General features: G+C 59.8%; 6 protein-coding genes across 6 annotated transcripts; all 6 read right to left on the reverse strand.

The window, feature by feature from the left end:
- Nucleotides 1-1,110: 1,110 nt before the first annotated feature.
- On the reverse strand, nt 1,111-2,709 carry LMXM_36_6410 (conserved hypothetical protein; the record flags this gene model as incomplete). The annotated part of the gene is made up of 1 exon (XM_003874952.1): nt 1,111-2,709. One exon carries the CDS (start codon nt 2,707-2,709, stop codon nt 1,111-1,113), a length of 1,599 nt encoding a protein of 532 aa, XP_003875001.1.
- Nucleotides 2,710-3,717: 1,008 nt separating this feature from the next.
- LMXM_36_6420 (conserved hypothetical protein) lies at nt 3,718-4,338 on the reverse strand (the record flags this gene model as incomplete). The annotated part of the gene is made up of 1 exon (XM_003874953.1): nt 3,718-4,338. The coding sequence occupies one exon, from the start codon at nt 4,336-4,338 to the stop codon at nt 3,718-3,720; it is 621 nt and encodes a 206-aa protein (XP_003875002.1).
- A 1,237-nt stretch (nt 4,339-5,575) lies between these two features.
- On the reverse strand, nt 5,576-8,116 carry LMXM_36_6430 (protein transport protein Sec23-like protein; the record flags this gene model as incomplete). Its single annotated transcript, XM_003874954.1, has 1 exon — nt 5,576-8,116. The coding sequence occupies one exon, from the start codon at nt 8,114-8,116 to the stop codon at nt 5,576-5,578; it is 2,541 nt and encodes an 846-aa protein (XP_003875003.1).
- Nucleotides 8,117-9,350: 1,234 nt separating this feature from the next.
- LMXM_36_6440 (conserved hypothetical protein) lies at nt 9,351-10,277 on the reverse strand (the record flags this gene model as incomplete). Its single annotated transcript, XM_003874955.1, has 1 exon — nt 9,351-10,277. The coding sequence occupies one exon, from the start codon at nt 10,275-10,277 to the stop codon at nt 9,351-9,353; it is 927 nt and encodes a 308-aa protein (XP_003875004.1).
- A 514-nt stretch (nt 10,278-10,791) lies between these two features.
- Nucleotides 10,792-11,385, reverse strand: LMXM_36_6450 (conserved hypothetical protein; the record flags this gene model as incomplete). The annotated part of the gene is made up of 1 exon (XM_003874956.1): nt 10,792-11,385. One exon carries the CDS (start codon nt 11,383-11,385, stop codon nt 10,792-10,794), a length of 594 nt encoding a protein of 197 aa, XP_003875005.1.
- Nucleotides 11,386-14,090: 2,705 nt separating this feature from the next.
- On the reverse strand, nt 14,091-17,933 carry LMXM_36_6480 (putative histidine secretory acid phosphatase; the record flags this gene model as incomplete). Its single annotated transcript, XM_003874957.1, has 1 exon — nt 14,091-17,933. The coding sequence occupies one exon, from the start codon at nt 17,931-17,933 to the stop codon at nt 14,091-14,093; it is 3,843 nt and encodes a 1,280-aa protein (XP_003875006.1).
- Nucleotides 17,934-18,316: the final 383 nt, after the last annotated feature.

Raw genomic sequence — 18,316 nt, forward strand, 5'->3', positions numbered from 1 at the left:
TGTGCAGTCCGCCGGCTGAGCCGCTGATGGGAAGAATAGGGACGTTTGTATTCGGGTTGAGCGGCACCATCCCGGCCACCGGGGCCGAGCTGGGTCGCTCATAGGAGGGAGAGGCGAAGTGGCGCGGGCTCAGCCCACCAGTGCTTGAGGCGCTTCGGCGCGATCGGAAAAGCATCGAAGAATTGCGAACATACACAAAACCTTCAACGCGTCTCCAGATGTCCGGATGGGTGTGCGTGTCCGTGAGAGAGTCGTGCAATGCTCAACGCCGTGTTCTCCTGCTGACACACTGCTGCATCCATAGACAGCCGATGGAGGCAGTGGCAGTAGCGGACTACCTTATGGTTCCTGAACGGCTCACGTAGGATGGATCGGACACCGCACAACTTGAGCAGATGGAGTGAGGTAGACTTCTTTTTTACTTTCGCCTTCCCACTGCACGGCAGCGAGTTATAAGGGCACGTAAAGGAAAACCCATGCGCCGCCTCCACCATGTACGTGTTGTGTGAGGCGCAGGCGGACTTGCTGAAGCAAAGAAAGGCCACAGGGGGTTGAGCAAGAGGGAGGATGAGGGTGTCGGAGTAGTGGGAGGTGGGGGGGGCAGCGAGTCGCAGCAGTAGATGTAAGATGAGGAGCCTGTGACGAATGACCCGGCAAGGGTGGGCTCAGTGTGTGTGTGTGTGAGGAGACATGAGTAGTTTGGTCATCGGGTCTGCGAGAGTGAGGGCACTTGGCAGTTCGTGCGCACACGTACTCAAATGGATCGATGTTTCCGCTGCCCCCGCTCAGCGAGTGCGGTGGAAAGAGCGGTGCATCTTTACCTTCTCTGAAACCGACGACGCAAAAAAAAAAAGACATCCAGGCACGTGAGTCTCAGGTACACACACGCGAAAAAAAAACAGAAACAAACGGGCACCACATGCCCCGCCAACGCACTATGATGGGGGCAGGGAGGGGGTGGGAGGAGAGGCACATCATGAAGGCAAGTCATCGCAACTTTAGTCGCGCAGGATACGATCCGCGTGGCAAGTCGCCCTGCATCACAACCGCATGTAAAGTTGTGGTGCTACGCCACTGAGGCTCGGTCCGTCAATAGCCCCCACATGCGTCTCAGTACTCGCGGTATTGAAGAAGAGTTCCGATGTGATCGCTGTCAAACTGTTTTGAATCAAACCGTTTGCGCCCAAAGCGGAGTACGTCCTCATGGGTCTGCCCGGGCTTTGTGGCTGCTATGAGGGTGTCAGTGTGTGTACTAGTGTCTATGCTGGCGGTGTGCTTTTCGTGTGTCGCCGGTGACGGCTCCACTGTTGCTGCTGAACCCGCCCCGCGTGAAGGCGCCTCGTACGGCTGAGAGTAGATCAGATCCCGTGCCGCACTTGACTCGTGGTACGTGCGGCGGGAGATGGGTCGGGTAAAAGGCTCCTCGTCGCGCAGAATACGTTCTAGTTCTGCGTCCTTGCGAGTGAGGGGGCGGTTCTCTGCTGCCACGGTGGGCGGCTTCGTCATGTCGGAGTCATCGACGATCTCTATGACCTCCACCTCCGGTTCGTCATTGGCCGCCACGTTGTGGTGGCGCGAGGGTGCCGAAGCGGCCGACTGGGGATGACGCTGTTGGTAGTGGTGAAATTGATTGGGGGCTGCTTCCGTGTCCCGAGGATCAGAGCGAGTGATGATGTTGTAGACGGACTCCCCGGACGCACTCGGCGGTGGTCGGCCGACGCGTTGTAGCTCGTTGTCGAAGTCGTCTGCACCGGCCACCTCTGTGTAGTTCACCGCTTTTTCAACGGGATCAGCATAGCATCTGCACCTGTCATAACGTTCAATACGCCGGTCCAGGTCCTCCTGGAGGCGGCGCATCTCTCGCTCTGCGGTCGTGGCGGAGTGTGACGCCCTTCTGCGCTGCTCTTCCTGCTGCGCGATCTCGTCAAAGAGTCGACCAGACGGCGAGGCAGCGATGAAGACCGGCTTCCTCGCATCTACGCCGTCGCCTGTCGTGGACGCCGGGGCGGCACGCCAACTGGCCCGTGAGAGACATGACGTCGACGGACGCGACGCGGCCGCCGAGCTAAACGCGGAGGAGGTCGCCGTGCCCGCCCGCTTCTGCAGTGCCTCATACCCTTCGCGCTGCAGTTCTCCAGGCCACCTGCGGCTGTCGATCTCGTACATTTCGATGCACAGCTCCCCATCCATGCTCAGTATCACTTTCTGTTTCTTCATGGAAATGGTGGCGACGCCCGGCAGCGACAGCTGGAGCACGCGTCCGCGCGAAAGCCCCTCGCCAAGGTACAGAAAGAACTCTTTGAGCGCAGCCGAGGCAGTGCGCGCCGGCACGCCGCACACTGCTACTATGTCAGCCATGCTCACTCGCACATAGCCTTCCCCGCTAGGCCGCTCGAGTGGCACTTTGCCGGTGTCAACACCGTAACGATTTGCGTAGTTGAGGTTGATGCCAAAGCACAGCTTACGCGTTTTGTAGGGGTTTTGCTGCCGATCGCGCAGCAGAACGTACTCCTCGGCCCACAGCGCGCCGAATGGTGCGATTTGCACCGCGCTGCCATCGAGGAGCAGGCGACGTGCCACTACCGCCACCGCCACCCAGACCTTCTCTAACTCACTCAAGAGGAACACGTTCTTATCCGATGTGTTTTGCCCTGCGGCGCACTCAGCGAGCGCCACGTTGGTCGTGATAGCCCCGCGACTGCTCAACATCTCTTCTTGTGTGTCTTTGTGTATGCGTGTGTATGGTGCGTGCACTTGGCAGCGCGTTGATGTATTCGCCTGTGATCCTGTAAAGGAAATGTATGGCAGGACGGGGTGGCTCTCTCTCCTTCCTTTTATTTTTCGTGTATTCGTGTGCTGTCGCACGCCGTCGCGACGCACCGCTGAAATACAACTCTGCAGCGTAGAGGTACAGAATGCCAATGTGGGTAAGGGATGAAGGTGTTGGTGTGTGCCGTGTCGTGTGTGTGCGTGTATGTGTATGGGGGGAGGGAGGGAGCGCAGTGAGAGGTTGGCGCGTCAAGATAGGCGCGAACGCTTCCGTGTGTGGCTGTGTCTCCGTGAACGTGCACACTGTACAGCCTCCTACGCGCGCGCAGTGGTGTCCACACATGCACACACACACACACACACACACATGAACGAAAACAAAGAGCAGAGGCGGGAACAAGAAGCAAACACGAGTCCGTGTGAGTCGATAGAAGAGAGGAGAAAGAGTCGCGTGCCACTTCAACGGCAGCAGCGGCGAGTGAGCCACACAAACGCGTGGGTGAGCACCGTTGCTTCGCAAGGGTGGACAAGTGAGCGGCAGCAGGCGTCTCGGGATGGTAAGAAGACGGGCTCGTACCTCTCGTTGGCCAGTAGCGTTGCTTTCTCTCTGGCCACTGAGGGGGTCCAATTCTTGAAAGGAAAGAAAGGGCGGCCGAGACAGGAGCGAAGGGAGGAGAAGGCAAAGGCTAGTAAGCAGTCACTCATGTGAAAGGGATGATGGTGCAGGGAAGCAAGAGCAAAAAAAAGACTGAGCGTGGAGGGAGGAAGAGGGCCTACATGTCGGTTGATTCAGAGGGGAGTCCGACTGCTGGCGGACACGGTTCACCGCCGATTCAGGCCAGTGGGGTGCGAAAGCAGCGCGCAGCGCTGTCATCCTTGGTTCCGTGTACTCCGTGTTACAACAGGCGCCGCCTCAAGTGTTTAGGCGACGACCCGCTGAGCCGGCCATCACCCCTCGTCACTATCGTCGTAGAAGAGCGATGGCGGCTCCAGTCGGGCGGCGCGGGTGGCCGGCGGTGGACGCGGCGGGGGAGAGATGCGGGCATCCTCCACCTCTCCGCCGCCGCGCTCTTGCGACATGCGGCGGGGCAGAGGGGCCACCCGCGCCGTGGTGGTGGCTGAGACCTCCATCAACGTCTTGGCAATCCCCGCGGCCGCGGCGATGCCCCGCAGCAGTCCGATGCACATCTGTGTGCCGTACTGAGTGAGCCCGGAATTGCAAATGATTTGCACGTGATGTACGACGACGGAGTCGATCACAGGCAAGTAGATATCAACGAGGCTCGAAAATAGCCTTTCGTAGACCTGCACCGCACCGAGAAAGCGATGATGCGAAAAGTAGAGGGCTAGAGTGATGCGGGCGCACAGGTAAAGCCAGCGCATCGCGATAAAGGAGGATAGAAACAGCACATCAGCCACCTCCAGAAGCCATGCAAAGATGAGCGTCAGCGTCACATTTGTCACCTGCCGCACATCGGGGTCTGGCGAGTGGCAGAGCTGCGCGCCGTAGACGACCGGCTGCACAAAGGAGAGGTACACGAGGTAGCCCCGCAGAAGAAACTCTAGCATTGTGTATATCCATGTACAGGGTGCTGCGATGAGTGTGGGGAGTTGTTGTGGTGGAAGTAGTAGTACGGAGAACGAGGCTTCTTGTGGATCATACGTGTGCTTGATACAAACACGATAGCATGACAGGAAGTTTTTGTGGGTAGTTACGCAGGCGCGAGGTAGCAACTGAGGCCGATAGGGGGCGGGGGAGGAAAGGGGGTACGGAGAGGGGAGGGTCAGGGTTAGGGGGCGAGCGGTGAAGGCAGGAGGTGGTGAGAGTAAACGGCAGGACAGGCCGTCTCTTCTTGGCTTGTCGCAGCACAGAAAGATCCCCTATCCTCCAGAAGAGGCGTTGTCATCGTAGCTGGTCATGGGATGTGCAGTTTTTGCGCCTTTCAGCGATGCTGTGGTCAAAGTAACATACGCCCAGGCCGGACACAGGCGGGAAAGGAGTCTGAAGACCACCGGGGTCTGTGTGCTGTCTCGCCCTCCTTGTTTCCCCACTGGGGCATTCATGGTGTTTCATTGCCCTTACAGGAGGTGTGCAAGGTCGACTAGGGGGAGGGGGGACGGCGACGAGAGGTGAAGGAGGCGACAGTGACGCTTGTGGGTAGAAAAACAACAACACAGAACAGCCGAACGAATCAACAAACAGCACCAAGAAATATGCCGCAGGACTAGACGTGGGAGGGTGAACTACCAACACCCTGCAGCGCCGTGCGAGCGCGAATGAAAAAAAGGAGGGGGGGGCAGTGCAGCACCGAGGATGTGAGGAGAAAGACTGAGAGAGTCGACACGTGCACCGTCGAAGCACACACACACAGGCATATATATATATATATATGTATCCCTCTCTGCTTTTCTCCTCCACACGACTGTAAGCTGAGTATCGCACCTTTGCTCCTCCTCTGCTCCCCGCGCGACCACATCACTCCACCACAGCGAAGGCGAGAGCGATACACAGGGAAACTTCCCCAACCAGTAAAGCAGAGGCCCAAAAGACGATACTGGTTGATAGAAGTGGGATGGGGTGGTGGGGTGTGATGAGAAACGCCGCTAATGAATGCCCCTCTCGGCTATATCCGGTACCAATCGCACAGCGGCCGAGCGCGCGCAGGACGCCGTCAACAACAACTTATACGGACATACTCGGAGAGAGAGAAAGCAGTAGCAACAAACACATCTACACAAAAGCCCACGGGGCTGATCCGCGGCAGTGCACCAACAGCACTCCGCACACTGCCCAGACGACTTCGTGCTACTGTCCCACCGCCAGCTTCTTGAGGTGCTGCATGAACACCTGCAAGGATGCGTCGTCCGTGTACACGAGCTCGCCTTCGTGCGAGCCGTATGCCCCACCATCGGTGGATGCGTAGGAGCGGCTGGGGTTGATGCGGTTGTACAAGATACGCGCATCAGGGTCGTCTTGAGACACGTCGATCAGGCGCGGAGTGGGGTAGCGGGAGCCGACGAGCACATGCGCATCGGCCAGCGGTACCTCCAGAAACTTCTTGAAGTACGCGTAGTCCTCGTGCTCTGCATAGCCTGCCTTCTTCCACGCAGCGATGCTGGCGCCGTAGTGGATGAGCACCTCGAAAAAGGTGTCCAGCAGCAGAACGTTGTCGGGTTGGATGGCTGTGCTGTCAAGTGGCACCGGCTGCGGTGCCGCGTCCATGTGGTAGCTGTACAAGGTCGGCTGGATCTGCACAATGGAGTCCTCTACGTTAGACTTGAGCAGCTGGAGGCGCAGGAACGCCGTCTCGTCGGGACTTGAGTTGAAGATTTGCAGGTAGCCGGAGCGGCGCAGGTGGTACATGAAGGCGGGGAAGTACACGAACTCGTTCGGCAGGCGCAGCGAGTCAGGTTTGTCTTTGGTGTACTCGCCAAAGCGGGAGACGAGACGCACCACCGTGCGGTCCAGCCAACGCAGCACGTCAAAGAGCGGCATGCTATCTGTTTTGTGCACCGCTTCGCGAGCCAGCAACACAGCAGCGGTCTCCTGATCGAAGGCGGCGACAAGGTCTTGGATGGGCGGGTTCTGCGCCTGTCGCAATGTCAGTGTCGTGACGCGCGTGTGCGTCTCCTGCCCCATCTCGTACCTCGTCACAATTTGGGTGTAACGCAGCGGATTCTTGGCCGCCTCGCTGGATTGCGTGCTGACCGTGTCGTAGTAGATGGCGAAGGTGGTGGTTGAGTCAAGTTGGCATGTCGTCCACTGACAGGTGCCGCCGAGCCCGATCTCGTACTCCGCCACGGACGCGGACATCTTGCCAGTGCCGACGCAGGGGCCAATGACGCCCTGCACCTTCCACGTTGGCGACGTGATGACGTCTATTGTCGCGTTCAGCCCTAGCTTGAGTGTTCCGTCCTCACGGCGTGCAAAGAACTGGTGTAGGGAAAGGCGAAACGGCTCCTCCAGCCACGACTCCGCATTCAGCACAACACCGCCGGAGGATTGCACGCACGTCTTCATCTCAGCCAGGCCAAATTGATCCAGGGAGGCGACGAAGCAGTTGAGAGAGTGACCCTGCGCGACAATGCGGTGCATCAGCTTTTCGTAGAATGCGCATGAGGTGCTCCAGTACGTGGCGGCCGCTGTCTCGTCGCGGATGTCGGCGTGCACTCGGATCATCTTTTCGCGACTCACGTCCACCACAATGCCCGGGCCCGACGTACACACGCCGGACATGAAGGTGAGGATGCAGGAGCCCGTGTTCGGCGATACAATCTGCAGCAAACTAGCCGCAACTGAGAGCGCAGCCCCGGTGCACCGCAGTGGTCGATGGCCCTTCATGACGGGCCACAGGTCGCGAGACATGGAGGAAATGAGGTGCGCCACATAGGCTGCACAGTTGCGCAGTGGTGCCACGAATCGGTTGGGGTTGGGCAAGATCAGCTTTAGCCGCTCTACCGTCATCTCCTGCGTGCCGCGCAGCACCATGGCACGCGGGTACGCGGCAGGACCAGCGATGTCGTGCACACTGACGGTCGTGCCGTAGGTGACAATCGCTACGTTTGCGTACTCTGGGATCATCTGCAGGGACTGTAACAAGAAGTCGCGCAGACCGTGCAGTTCCTCGTCCGTATCGAGGCACGTGTCAACGACCAGCACGAACGTCGGCGGGCTGCGGCTAGGCATATGCGCCACAAATTCTACTGTCGTCGAGGACGGCTGCATCTCTGTCGGCAGGTTATATTCATTTGCTTGCTGATGCTGGGGCGGCAGCATGTTCTTGGTGTGGCACAGTGGACATCCCCACATGCGGCTGCGCGGGTCGAGAGTGGCGTACGGGTTCAGCACTCCCCCGCACACAGTGCACTGCGTCGGTGCGTAGTTGAGCTGGGTACAAGGGCTGCCGAGGGGGGAGTACAGACAGCCCAACGGGGCCACCATGCGCGCGCCGTCAATGCGGTTCATTGAGTAAAGCGACCACGACCAGCGTGTCGTCGCCTCGGCAGGTCTCTCTTCAACTGTACCCATGGCGGGTTGGTCAAAAGCGAGGGTCTGAGCTTGTGGTCGCTGCTGGCTGTATGCTTCTTGGGATGCGCGTTGCTCGCCGCCATTGGAATACTGATGGTACCGCTGCTCCTGGGCCGGCGCCGCTTGTTGCTGTTGATGCTCATACGTGTATGCTTGCTGAGCGCCATACTGTTGGTATGTCTCGTTTTGGGCACCATAGCCGCCGTAGCCGTTTGCTGGAGCACCAGCACCGTACGCACCGGTATTGGCCCCATATGCCTGGGGCTGCTGTTGGCCGTACTGGGCCGCGTAGTTTCCGTAGACGTACTCGCCACTCATGACTTCGTTTTGTTTCGCCGGCCGCTGCTTCAGCTGGTAGCTACTACAACCTCTCTTATCTGCTTTTTCTCCCCTGACTTCCCCTCCGTTTCTGTCCTACGATGAATGGCTGCTGACGGTAGGACAAGGGCAGACACCCACACACATACACAAAGACAGGCAACCGAAGTTGCGGTGTTTCGTTTTTAGTGGCCTCTCTCCGTCGCCTTTCCAGCTCACTTCGTGTCGTCGACCCTCGACACGCACAACTGCGTGCCTGCCTGCGGGTGACGGTGGAGTGGGAGACGATGAAGATCAGCCAGTGACAACGCAAGCCGCTACAGCGAGAATAACGATGGGAAAGTAAAGGACGTCGATTTGAACCGCTCAGAGAGTGGAGCGACGTGAAGAAAGCCGGAAGAAAAATGCACCGCTTTCAAACAGAGAATCGGGTCCCGTTCAACACACCCACGCGGGCACCCGCAAAGATGTCGCCAGCGAAGAGAAGAGAACGGCCCAGCTGTGGGGTGGGTGTGTGTGGGGGAAGGGGCGAAAGGGTCTTCGTAGACTCAATGCGATACCGAATGAATACGGAGGAGACCTCCACTAGCTAATCGGGGGAGGGGGGGAGGCCACGAGAAAACAAAACAAAAATAAGCGGAAGTGCAAGTGAGAGATGCGGTCCCACCACGTTGCCTCTTAAACTAGAGCAACAAAGACGCGCGGAAGGGCGAGAGTGGAGTACTGAAGATTCCACTGTGTATGCTTGTGTGCAGGTTTGGATGTGCGTTGCCTATCACGTAGCAATCTGCACCGCTTCCTTCTATTGCATTCTCCAAGTGTGTATAAGTGATGCGTTATTGGTGGATGATGCGAGGAGGGGGGAAGGTGGAGGCAGAGAGCGTGGAAGCCAATAGCGAAGAAAGACCTGATAGCATGTTCGCGTGTACCGCGGGTGTGGGGAAGGGGAAGGGAGGGGGCCGTCGAGTCCCAAGGGGGACACGCAATATCCTGTGTGCGTGACAGCGGCAGGGTGAGGCCGATGTACACCGAGGTTCCCCATATGCACATAATACACACAGACCCAGAATGTCATCTGTTGAGAGCCTTTGCTTATTAAGCAAGAGAAACGGAGAAGAGCGCGGCGCGACGTCGTTTCCCGGTGCTCACACGGGGCCAACACGCCGGTCGTCACGAACAGACGAACACACACACAAACCCAAAAAGCGTACTGAGTGACCCCCCAATCGATGTATCAGGAGAAGAAGGAGCCAAGCACATCATCGTCGTCATTGGCCTCTCCCGACGGGCCACCACCGTGGCCGCCTTCCTCCTTTACTGTATAGCTGCTACTTGCCCCGCCGTGAGTCGGCACATGAGGCGAGGTGCTGTGCGCCATCTTCACTACACCACCGCCGGCGCTTGAGGTGGTGGTGCGACCCTCAAGTTCGGCACGCTCTGCTTCGCACCACGCTAGTAATGCCGCGTTTCTCTCAAAGCGACCCTCCACGGCTTTCCTCAAGGCGATGAGGCATCGCCTTGCCGCATCGTCCACAACGGCACTGCTAGCGCCCGCACCCCCGCCTGCCAGCGGCGCTGCGGTGTCTTGGCCACTCGCAACCCCGCTGCCAGTGTGCCCCTCTTCTGCTTTGATGCTCCTGTTCTGCACCCACTGCTCCTTTGCATGCTGGTAGCGCTGGAGGAGGTTGGCAACCTGCACCAAGGCAGAGGGGACGGTAGTGCGGTGACCGGTGTTCTCTTGCCCATCCTGAACGGTGCACTGCAGCTTTGTCAGCCAGGCCGCCGGGAACAGGTTCAGCATACCCCACCACTCCGATGCTTTCTGCAAGGCGATCAGGAAAGCCGTGTGATCGCTTGCTCTCTGCCGCAGCGTGTCCTTCACCGCGCTTGGCAGGGTGAGACTCACGGCCTTTAGGATGGAGCGCTTTGCGTTCTCTGAGACACCGCGGGTAGCGCAACTCAGCAGCAGTTCGTGAATCACATACACCAGTGAGGCCCGCTGCGCGTCACTTGTATTTCTGTGCTTCATCTTCTCCGCTACGTAGTTCAGAATGGCTTCCGCCTCGGCGCCGTGCAGGGCACACCACGTGGCGACGCCGACGATGGCGCCGGTGGAGGGACCGACGAGGTCGATGCGGCGGGCAATCTGCTCGCGATTCATCTTTTCGGTGTGTTGCAATGCAACGCTGCTTTGCCCGCCTCGACTGCTTCACAGTTGGGTGGAGGAGCCAGATGGCGAACGGTGGCAGCATGGAACATGGAGGACAGATGAGGCACTCCCGTTGAAGAACGTGCCCGTGTTGGGCCAAGAAAGAGGGAGAGACGCGTTGCAAGAGGAAGGCGGGGCAAATCAGACGGAGGGAGAGAGTACAGACTTGACGCACAGCAGAGAATGCGGGGCACGCCCTGGAGCCTGCGTCTGTAGCGCATGAAGAGCCGTTTCGGAGAACGAGGTGAGACGCTAATCGTGCAAGGCGCCAGTGACACATACCGACACTTCATCTCGTGGTCTCCACCAAACTTGTGTGCCTCGAAGTCATTGCTACTGTTTCACTTGCTCCACGCGGCACGGGCTCCGCGCTAGCCGTAAGAGTGAGCATTGTGAGCACGTCATGCACGTGTGCACTCGCTTCACCGAAATGCAAGCGTCCGTGCGTTTCCTCTTCGCAGCCGCTTCAGAAGTCGTTCAAAGCGTAGCGGGCGCGCGTGGTGAATTGGCTACTGTTCTCGGTGGAAAAGGCCCAGCGAGGGTCCTCCTTGCGGAGCCACGCAATCATGTACGCCACCTGCACCTCGCTCGGGATGTCGAATTCCATGTCCATACGATGCTGCCGAATCTCGCCCGTCTGTGTGGGGCGTCCGGCCGCCGCGAGTCCCATGTCGTTCGCAGCGCGTAGCGAGAGGCGCATGTCCATTACGACATCCCCGGTGCCTGGGCACTTCTGCACGGTATAGAACTTGCGCCCGTGCGACTCGAGCACAAGCCACTCATGTTTCTGACGGAACAGCTTCGCCATCGCGTTGGAATCGCATGGGGCGTAGAAGGTGTACACGTGTCGAAGGACATCGTGGGCATTCAGCACCACGTCGCGGTGGATCATGATCTTCCCCTCCTTCGCAAGGCAGTCGCTGGTGAAGTCGAGGGCTAAACCGATGCCAGCGCAGGCGGCGATGATCAAGGTGTGATTTGCCAGAGACGTTCGGGCAGGGGCGGCGGCCATGGAGAGCGCCGTGCCCAGCACTGCCCCACCGCTCAGCCCTTGACCCATTGCTGTACGCGAGTGCGTCCTCGCTTGCCCAAAGGGGTCTGAAAGCAATGAAGGAGGAAAGGCAGAAGCACGCCCGTCCCACCACAGAATGCAAAACAAAAGAGAGAGAGCACAACGATACAAGGAGGAGGAGGTAAAAGGGGTAGCAGCGGTGCAGTGAAGGATGGTGAAGCTCTCGTGGCATGCGTGAACGAGGAGGAGGAGGAGGGGGGACGGGCTAAGAGAAGCGTGAGGCAGAACTACCGGGTGCTGGAGCCAAACTGTTCGCGCAGCCAGTGTCTCTCAAAGTTGCTCTCTAAAATGAGAAAGCAGAGCCGAGTAAAAAAATTGCTGACAATGGGCTTTGTCCGTCTGCCCCTTCTTGACGCGACAAAAACAAAAGAAAAAAATCAGTGCACAAGATGTAGTTTTTCCCCACAGGGTGAGATCACAATGACACAACTGCATGGAGAAAGGTACAAGTGTTTCCTTTTCTTTAACTAGTCCATTCGGCCGAGGAGCATGAGCTCCGCTGCACCCCGACTCAAGCGCCCCACAGCAGTGTGGGCCGTGTGAAGGTGCTGAGTGAGATACGCTCCCGACACGCGGACATTTTTCCCACCATACAGATGGCAGAAACATGCTCGCTATCCCCAGTCGCTCGGACGCAAGACTGACCCAGATCTGACCGCCGACACCAGCAGCAATAACATTGCTCTCAACTCCCCACATCGTACGTGCCGCAACCTTCCACAACCAGGGATGATTCTGTGTTGGCAGACATAGGGGATGGGATGCATTAGGCTGACACTTCGCTACGCTTTCGGGTCTCGTTCATTCGTCAAACGGACTTCTCGGCCAGGCCCAGACCTTGCCCTCCGCACCGACGCCTGCACGACTCGAGGGTGCTCTCGTGACGCTGCCGGCATCTGTGCCACATCAGCCCACCTGGGCGGATGGAGGAGGTGCCGCACAGTGCCCACACCAGCGGGCCTCGGGGCTCGTTGCAGGACGGCGGCGTGTCCGCGTGGCTTGCCCGCATGCGCCGCGACAGGCGGGACGCCGCCGTGAGTCTGTGGCGGCAGGGGCATTCCACCCCCTCCTGAGTCCGCACGCCTCTGACAGGCGTGGCCGTGCCAAGCGAAAGGGGCCCGCGCAGAGACGTGTGCCAGCGCGCGAAGGGCTCATAGCGTGCCATCCGGAAGAGAGGCATAGGGGTGCAGCGATGGACAGCCAACGGCGGAGCCACATGCGGCGCGAGGGAGATGCGCGTGCGCAGGTCACTGCGTGCAGGAGCATGGCGTGAGAGGAAGTGTGCTCTGAGCCTCGAGCTGTCGGCAAGTCGCGCGTAGCACACCGGGCGCAACGCCGGGTCGGACGCTCTCATAGCAAACAGCGGGTGGGGGTGGGGTGTGGAGGGCGGAGGTGCAACAGTTCTAGCGGCGTAGCGGGCAGCACGCTGCGCGCCATGTCGCCACCGCCGGCCGCCTGCCACTGCAGGGATACCAGGTGCGGAGAGGTGCCTCTGCGGGACGGGGCGAGGGTCGTCTCCTGTCGTCGTGGCGTCTGAGACCGGCGACCAGGTCCGTGCTGCATGCAGTTGGCGGCGGCTCCTCTGGCAGTGCCCATTCTGCCCGCCTGTCAGATCCGCCCTTGCGGTCCACCCCGCAAGGACGGAAGACAGACTGAGGCGAGATCACTCGTGACGTGGGTGCACAAAGAGAACAAAGAACAAACGAATAAAATGAGATTACCATCACTGCGAGCACATCATCAGATGCACATCCATAACGACGATAAGCTTAGCTCCCCGTAGAGATGAAGACCACACCTGAAAAGAAAAAGGAAACATAAAAAATAGCGCGCAGGAATGCCGCACACACAATGAAAAGATGAACGCATACCTCCGAATTGTATACATTTACGTGCGCATGTGAAAGCTGCGATTTCAACGACACAGCACCACAATTAAAAAGAAACGGGGAGGAAGAGCATCACAATGTGCATCGACGGGAGTATGGCGTGTGGGCATGACAGAACCCCACACGCCCTCCCGTACCCACAACATATGCGAACAGCAGAGCATATACAGAGGCTTGGTGAACACGCTCGTCCGTCTTACGTGACGTTCTCCTTTGTGTTTTGCTCCTTTGTTCCTCGCCGACTCCCCACACACATATATATATCTGTATATAAACTAAACGAAAGAAAACCATTTTCATGTTTCTGTTTTTCTTTGTTGTTGCTTCATACATACCTACATACATATACACATGTGTGCGTACGGTGCACACACATGCTTGGCAGCCTTTGGTAGCACACTGTCTGCGCACATGAGATGCACGCACGTATGTGTGTGCGTGTGTGTGTGCGTGTGCATATTTGTAAGAAGAGAGAGATTTGTACATGATACAAATTTATTTTATCCATTTTTTTCGTGTCGTACATCTACTGCAGAGGGACGCGCAGAGAGGGAAGTAATAATAAACCATAATTAAAAAAATAGCCCACAGGTAAGAGCGATGGCGTCAACGACTTTACAGCGACACACGCACAAGCGCCCACACCCAGAGAGAGCCCACAAAGGCAGTATGAGACGACGGAGATCAAAATGAAAAGATGACGGGGGTGAAACGAGCGGTTGTGATACCTTCTCGAAACAATGTACGCTGTACAGAAGCCTCCTCTCCATTCAAACATGCACAAAAGAGTTACATGCCGTTGTGCTACTGTTGGCGGTGCCGGCTGTACTCATCGTGCTTTCGGACACCCGCACCGATCGTAACACCGTTCGTCACGCGGCGGATGATGTCCCCGGCAATGTGGCGGCCCCTTTCCGGCGAGAGAACGCGCGGGCTCCAGTTCGCGGGCTTTTTGAAGGAAGGGACATCCGATGAACTTGTGCTTTTGCTGCTGCTGCTGCTGCTGCTGGTGGTGGTACCCTCGCTGCTGCTGCTGGTGGTGGTAACGTCGCTGCTGGTGGTGGTAGCGTCGCTGCTGCTGGTGGTACCCTCGCTGCTGCTGCTGGTGGTGGTCACCTGCTGCTGGTGGCTGCTGGTGGTGGTAGCGTCGCTGCTGCTGCTGGTGGTAGCGTCGCTGCTGGTGGTGGCGGTACCCTCGCTGCTGCTGGTGGTAGCGTCGCTGCTGCTGCTGGTGGTACCCTCGCTGCTGCTGCTGGTGGTAGCGTCGCTGCTGGTGGTGGCGGTACCCTCGCTGCTGCTGGTGGTAGCGTCACTTCTGCTGCTGGTGGTACCCTCGCTGCTGCTGCTGGTGGTAGCGTCGCTGCTGGTGGTGGCGGTACCCTCGCTGCTGCTGGTGGTAGCGTCGCTGCTGCTGCTGGTGGTACCCTCGCTGCTGCTGCTGGTGGTAGCGTCGCTGCTGGTGGTGGCGGTACCCTCGCTGCTGCTGGTGGTAGCGTCGCTGCTGCTGCTGGTGGTACCCTCGCTGCTGCTGCTGGTGGTAGCGTCGCTGCTGGTGGTGGCGGTACCCTCGCTGCTGCTGGTGGTAGCGTCACTTCTGCTGCTGGTGGTACCCTCGCTGCTGCTGCTGGTGGTAGCGTCGCTGCTGGTGGTGGCGGTACCCTCGCTGCTGCTGGTGGTAGCGTCGCTGCTGCTGCTGGTGGTAGCGTCGCTGCTGGTGGTGGCGGTACCCTCGCTGCTGCTGGTGGTAGCGTCACTTCTGCTGCTGGTGGTACCCTCGCTGCTGCTGCTGGTGGTAGCGTCGCTGCTGGTGGTGGCGGTACCCTCGCTGCTGCTGGTGGTAGCGTCGCTGCTGCTGCTGGTGGTACCCTCGCTGCTGCTGCTGGTGGTAGCGTCGCTGCTGGTGGTGGCGGTACCCTCGCTGCTGCTGGTGGTAGCGTCGCTGCTGCTGGTGGCGGTACCCTCGCTGCTGCTGCTGGTGGTGGTAGCGTCGCTGCTGCTGCTGGTGGTACCCTCGCTGCTGCTGCTGGTGGTAGCGTCGCTGCTGGTGGTGGCGGTACCCTCGCTGCTGCTGGTGGTAGCGTCGCTGCTGCTGCTGGTGGTACCCTCGCTGCTGCTGGTGGTGGTAGCGTCGCTGCTGCTGGTGGCGGTACCCTCGCTGCTGGTGGTGGTAACGTCGCTGCTGCTGGTGGCGGTACCCTCGCTGCTGGTGGTGGTAGCGTCGCTGCTGCTGGTGGCGGTACCCTCGCTGCTACTGGTGGTGGTAGCGTCGCTGCTGCTGGTGGTAGCGTCGCTGCTGCTGCTGGTGGTACCCTCGCTGCTGCTGCTGGTGGTAGCGTCGCTGCTGGTGGTGGCGGTACCCTCGCTGCTGCTGGTGGTAGCGTCGCTGCTGCTGCTGGTGGTACCCTCGCTGCTGCTGGTGGTGGTAGCGTCGCTGCTGCTGGTGGCGGTACCCTCGCTGCTGGTGGTGGTAACGTCGCTGCTGCTGGTGGCGGTACCCTCGCTGCTGGTGGTGGTAGCGTCGCTGCTGCTGGTGGTGGTACCCTCGCTGCTGCTGGTGGTAGCGTCGCTGCTGCTGGTGGCGGTACCCTCGCTGCTGCTGGTGGTGGTAACGTCGCTGCTGCTGGTGGCGGTACCCTCGCTGCTGCTGGTGGTGGTAGCGTCGCTGCTGCTGGTGGTAGCGTCGCTGCTGCTGCTGGTGGTACCCTCGCTGCTGCTGGTGGTGGTAGCGTCGCTGCTGCTGCTGGTGGTAGCGTCGCTGCTGCTGGTGGCGGTACCCTCGCTGCTGGTGGTGGTAACGTCGCTGCTGCTGGTGGCGGTACCCTCGCTGCTGGTGGTGGTAGCGTCGCTGCTGCTGGTGGCGGTACCCTCGCTGCTACTGGTGGTGGTAGCGTCGCTGCTGCTGGTGGTAGCGTCGCTGCTGCTGCTGGTGGTACCCTCGCTGCTGCTGGTGGTGGTAGCGTCGCTGCTGCTGCTGGTGGTAGCGTCGCTGCTGCTGCTGGTGGTAGCGTCGCTGCTGCTGGTGGCGGTACCCTCGCTGCTGCTGGTGGTAGCGTCGCTGCTGCTGGTGGTGGTACCCTCGCTGCTGCTGGTGGTGGTAGCGTCGCTGCTGCTGGTGGTAGCGTCGCTGCTGCTGCTGGTGGTACCCTCGCTGCTGCTGGTGGTGGTAGCGTCGCTGCTGCTGCTGGTGGTAGCGTCGCTGCTGCTGGTGGCGGTACCCTCGCTGCTGCTGGTGGTAGCGTCGCTGCTGCTGGTGGCGGTACCCTCGCTGCTGCTGGTGGTGGTAACGTCGCTGCTGCTGGTGGCGGTACCCTCGCTGCTGCTGGTGGCGGTACCCTCGCTGCTGCTGGTGGTGGTACCCTCGCTGCTGCTGCTGCTGGTGGGGTTCGTAACGTCGGGCCCGGGGTAGCACTGGTGGTCGACCGCGGAGAGAATGTAGCTGTCCGGGCATGCCTTGCTAGGGCAAACGTGGCGGTAGAGCCAGCAGCGCGACGGCACCGGCTTGTTGTCCGCGATAGTGCGCGGGCAATCCATGTTGCTGTACTGAGTCTGTGTCATGGCGCAGTGACCGTCAGCCACGGCGGGGCGCGAGTAGTCGACCATGCGGCGGAAGCTATTCAGCGGGCAGATGCCGGTGTGTGCGAGGTACTTGTTCCCGGCTTCATCGATGCAGTATGCCTTGATACCAGACTCCTGGAAGACATAGGTGCCGTCGGCTGCCTTCACAGGGTTGCCGCGGATGAGGCGCACGTACCAGCCACTGGCATCTGCGGTGTCCTGGAGCAGCTCCACGAAGATGGTAACCGCGAAGGGCGGACGCATCGTCGTCTCGCCCTGGTCACCGAACGTGACAGCCAAGGGAGTCACCGTTGTGTCGTGAGCGCTGTACTGGAACATGTTGTACGACGGAGAGAGGCGGTGGGCGTTGATGTTGGCCAGCACCGTCTGCGCAAGGTTCTGCGAGGCGGAGCCCTGCGTGAGATCGAGCTTGCTCGTGTGGTTCCAGCTGAAGACATACTTGAACCAGGCGGCGTTCACCTCCTGAAGGCCGGGATACACCGCCTTGAGATTGGTGGCATTGTCAAGACGCCCGGCGGCCTCGAAGGCGGCGGCCACGTCGTACATGTCGAGGACGCAGTTGGTGCGGGCGTTGTAGTCCGCGCACAGGCCCTCGACCCATGCGTCCTTGGCAGCGCTCTGGATGGCGTCCCAGCTGAGGTGCTCATCGATCACCGGGTTGAGGGCGGCGTGCAGCGCCGGGTTGTCGAGCCAGCTACGGCCCACCACGGACGGCACCGCGTCAGTGCTGAGCAGCGTTTCGGTCGTTCTGTTGGTCGAGTACACCACCGGGTAGAAGTAGTCGTCCTGGAAGAGGCCGCGCAGAAAGGCGGTCGCGCTCTGGATGGTGCGCTGGGTGTGGGTGGAGCGTGTGTGCACGACAGAGGAGTTGTACCGCGTCGACGGGAAGAGAGGGCTCTCCACCAATGAGAGGTTGTTGTAGCGGCTGCGGGCAAACTCGCCGATAGCACGGACCATCTCGACACCCTCGCCGGTCAGCTCACCGCACGGGTACAGGGTGCCACAAATCTCCGTCGTGTTGTCGTCGATGAGTGCGCTGCGCGCACCGTGGCGGTGTACCACCTGCACCATGCGCACCACGAAGCGCGCGTCGACCGACACGGCCGCTGCAACCAGCATGGCGGCCGCCAGCACACGGACGAGCCTAGAGGCCATGGTGCTGTATCTGTGTTCCTTTCTCTACTTGCCGCTCTCGGGTACGCACTCAGGGAGGCCTGGAGATGAGCGGAGAAAAAGGGGACGGGATGCGGGGGAGATGTGAGTGGCGAAGAAAGTGAACAGACAAACGAGCGTTGTGCGGTTGTGATTTCGAAGGCGCTGCGTGGCCCAGGGTGGTGTGGGAGATGAATGCTGGGATTGCAGTGTGCTAGAGAGAGAGCGAGTCGTATGCGCCGGTAGAGTTGATCGTGAGAACAGGCGCACGCGGCGTACAACGAAAAAAAGGGAGGAGGGGG

The sequence above is a fragment of the Leishmania mexicana genome, chromosome 20 (genome assembly GCF_000234665.1).
Source record: "Leishmania mexicana MHOM/GT/2001/U1103 complete genome, chromosome 20".
Lineage (NCBI taxonomy): Eukaryota > Euglenozoa > Kinetoplastea > Trypanosomatida > Trypanosomatidae > Leishmania > Leishmania mexicana.